This window comes from Apis dorsata, unplaced genomic scaffold, assembly GCF_000469605.1.
Source record: "Apis dorsata unplaced genomic scaffold, Apis dorsata 1.3 scaffold_233, whole genome shotgun sequence".
NCBI classification, from domain to species: Eukaryota; Metazoa; Arthropoda; class Insecta; order Hymenoptera; family Apidae; genus Apis; species Apis dorsata.
This window is the reverse complement of record NW_006263515.1, coordinates 375,263-377,255: the sequence shown is the minus strand read 5'-3', so window position 1 is coordinate 377,255 and position 1,993 is coordinate 375,263. Positions and strand designations below refer to the sequence as shown.

At 21.0% G+C, this 1,993-nt stretch overlaps 1 protein-coding gene across 1 annotated transcript in view; it reads right to left on the bottom strand.

Moving 5' to 3' along the window:
• LOC102680386 (cyclin-dependent kinase 2-like) overlaps nucleotides 1–1,522 on the bottom strand; it is a 3,049-nt gene extending 1,527 nt beyond the window's left edge. The window contains exon 1 of the mRNA XM_006615757.1: nucleotides 1,159–1,522. Within this exon, the coding sequence (XP_006615820.1) occupies nucleotides 1,159–1,274 (116 nt within the window). The 5' untranslated portion in view covers nucleotides 1,275–1,522. The remainder of the gene's footprint in view (nucleotides 1–1,158) is intronic.
• Between the last annotated feature and the right edge of the window lie 471 nt (nucleotides 1,523–1,993).

Here is a 1,993-nt window from a genome sequence, read left to right as displayed (position 1 = left end):
TTTTTTTTTTTTTGAAAAACTATAATAAATATGTTTATTTACATATAAAGCAATTTTTAAAGATATGTAAGTTAGTTTCAAATTTAATTAAAATAATAAGTGCATTTTGTGTAATGTAAATTGTGTAATTAGTATATAATTATCAATTGTAAAAATAAATATTATAAAACAAATACACAGAAGAAAATTCCATTTAAGAATATAATTTCATTAATTTAAGAACATAGAATTAAATAAAGGATTTAAAATCAAAAACCAGCTGAGCATGACACAATGGGACAAGCTGAATAATGTGGTGCTACGAAAATTTAGTGTAACGTGGCCCCTGCAGATTCAGCTGACCCCAATGTGTAAATTAGCAGATGTGTTAGCAATGCATATAAGCAAAAGCTCTATCAATATGATATTTTATTTCACTATCTTCAAAGTTACTTATATTGTTAAATAAAGAATGATTACATAACATTAATATTTTTAACCCTAGAAACGTGCAAATTATTTGGATGTTTGCAAGGTGAAAAAAATATTAGTTATATAAAAAGTCAATATTTTGATTTCTAAAAAACATATGATTTCAGTTTAATAACAATCTTTACACTATATAATCTATTATTTCAAGTTAAAATAGAAAATCATATTTTAAATATATTTAAAAATATTTATTATTTAAAACATTGAAAAATATTATTCTCATAATAAAAAAAATTCTAATGTTATATTTTATAATAATAAAAATAATTATTTCCATTAAATATTAAATATATATTTATTAAACATGTATATAAATATTATTGACTATTCATTTAATAAAATATAAATCAAAAATTAAAAAACCTATTTTCCTACGTGTATATATATGAAAATGAAGATCTATTAAATATTTTTTGATTATTAAAATATTAAAATAAAACAGAAATATTATCCAATAGAAATCATTAAAAATTTATTCTATAGAATATTTACTAGATTTCTAAATACACTAAAATATTTGATTTCATTTTAATACTAATAACTTTAAATTAATTTTAAATTGTTATTAAAAGTATTATATGTTTATTTTGCGGTTAATATAATATGGTTATATACATCACCCGGCATAATATAAATATTAGAATAAAAATTCCAGATTTTTATATATTAATATTACAATCGACGTACGTCTCAAGACGAATCTTTTTAAGTGCCACCAGTTTTCCAGTTAACTTATCTTTGGCTTTATAAACCACCCCATAGGTCCCTTCCCCTATTTTTTCTATCTTGACGAAGTTGTCCATAACCTCAACGTCACGTTCGACGTTGTCACTCTTGTTTTGACACTCCGTCGTAATTGCGAATTTTTTATCACCGTTCCGAAATGTTTTGAAATTTTATATCAATGAGACGTCGACAAACAATGTCGACGATTAATAACTTTATAGGAGCCGTTTTATTAAAATTCTTTGTTTATCAACACTAATAATCCACTTGACATGCGTGCTTCAAAGTAGCCATTTTTATTGAGGTTTAGAATAATCGATTCGAGAAATCGATACAATTACATGAATAATTGCTTTATTAAATAATCACTAATGTAACAGGTGAATGAACTAAATAATAAAACATCAGTTCATTATCTTGTATATTATTATATAATTGATTGATTTTATTCTAATTATAATATAATTAATTATTCTATCAGTAAGTACAAGATTATTTATGTATATATATATACATATATATATATATATTGTCATGTATAAACATTTCACAAATTGTTTCTTAAATTTTTTTAAAAAAATTATTATATTATTTGTTCGTATTTAAATAAATAAATGCAAACTAAGATATTTTTTTAAGTTTTAAGAAGTTAAGTATTAAGTTTTATTTTGAAATAAAATGAAATTTAAAAAATTTCTCGAAATTTTAATTTATGTGAAATCGTAATGTGAAGTGTAAAAATTAATTAAAATAAACAAAAAAATGAAATTATTTTTCAAAAATAAAACAATTTTAC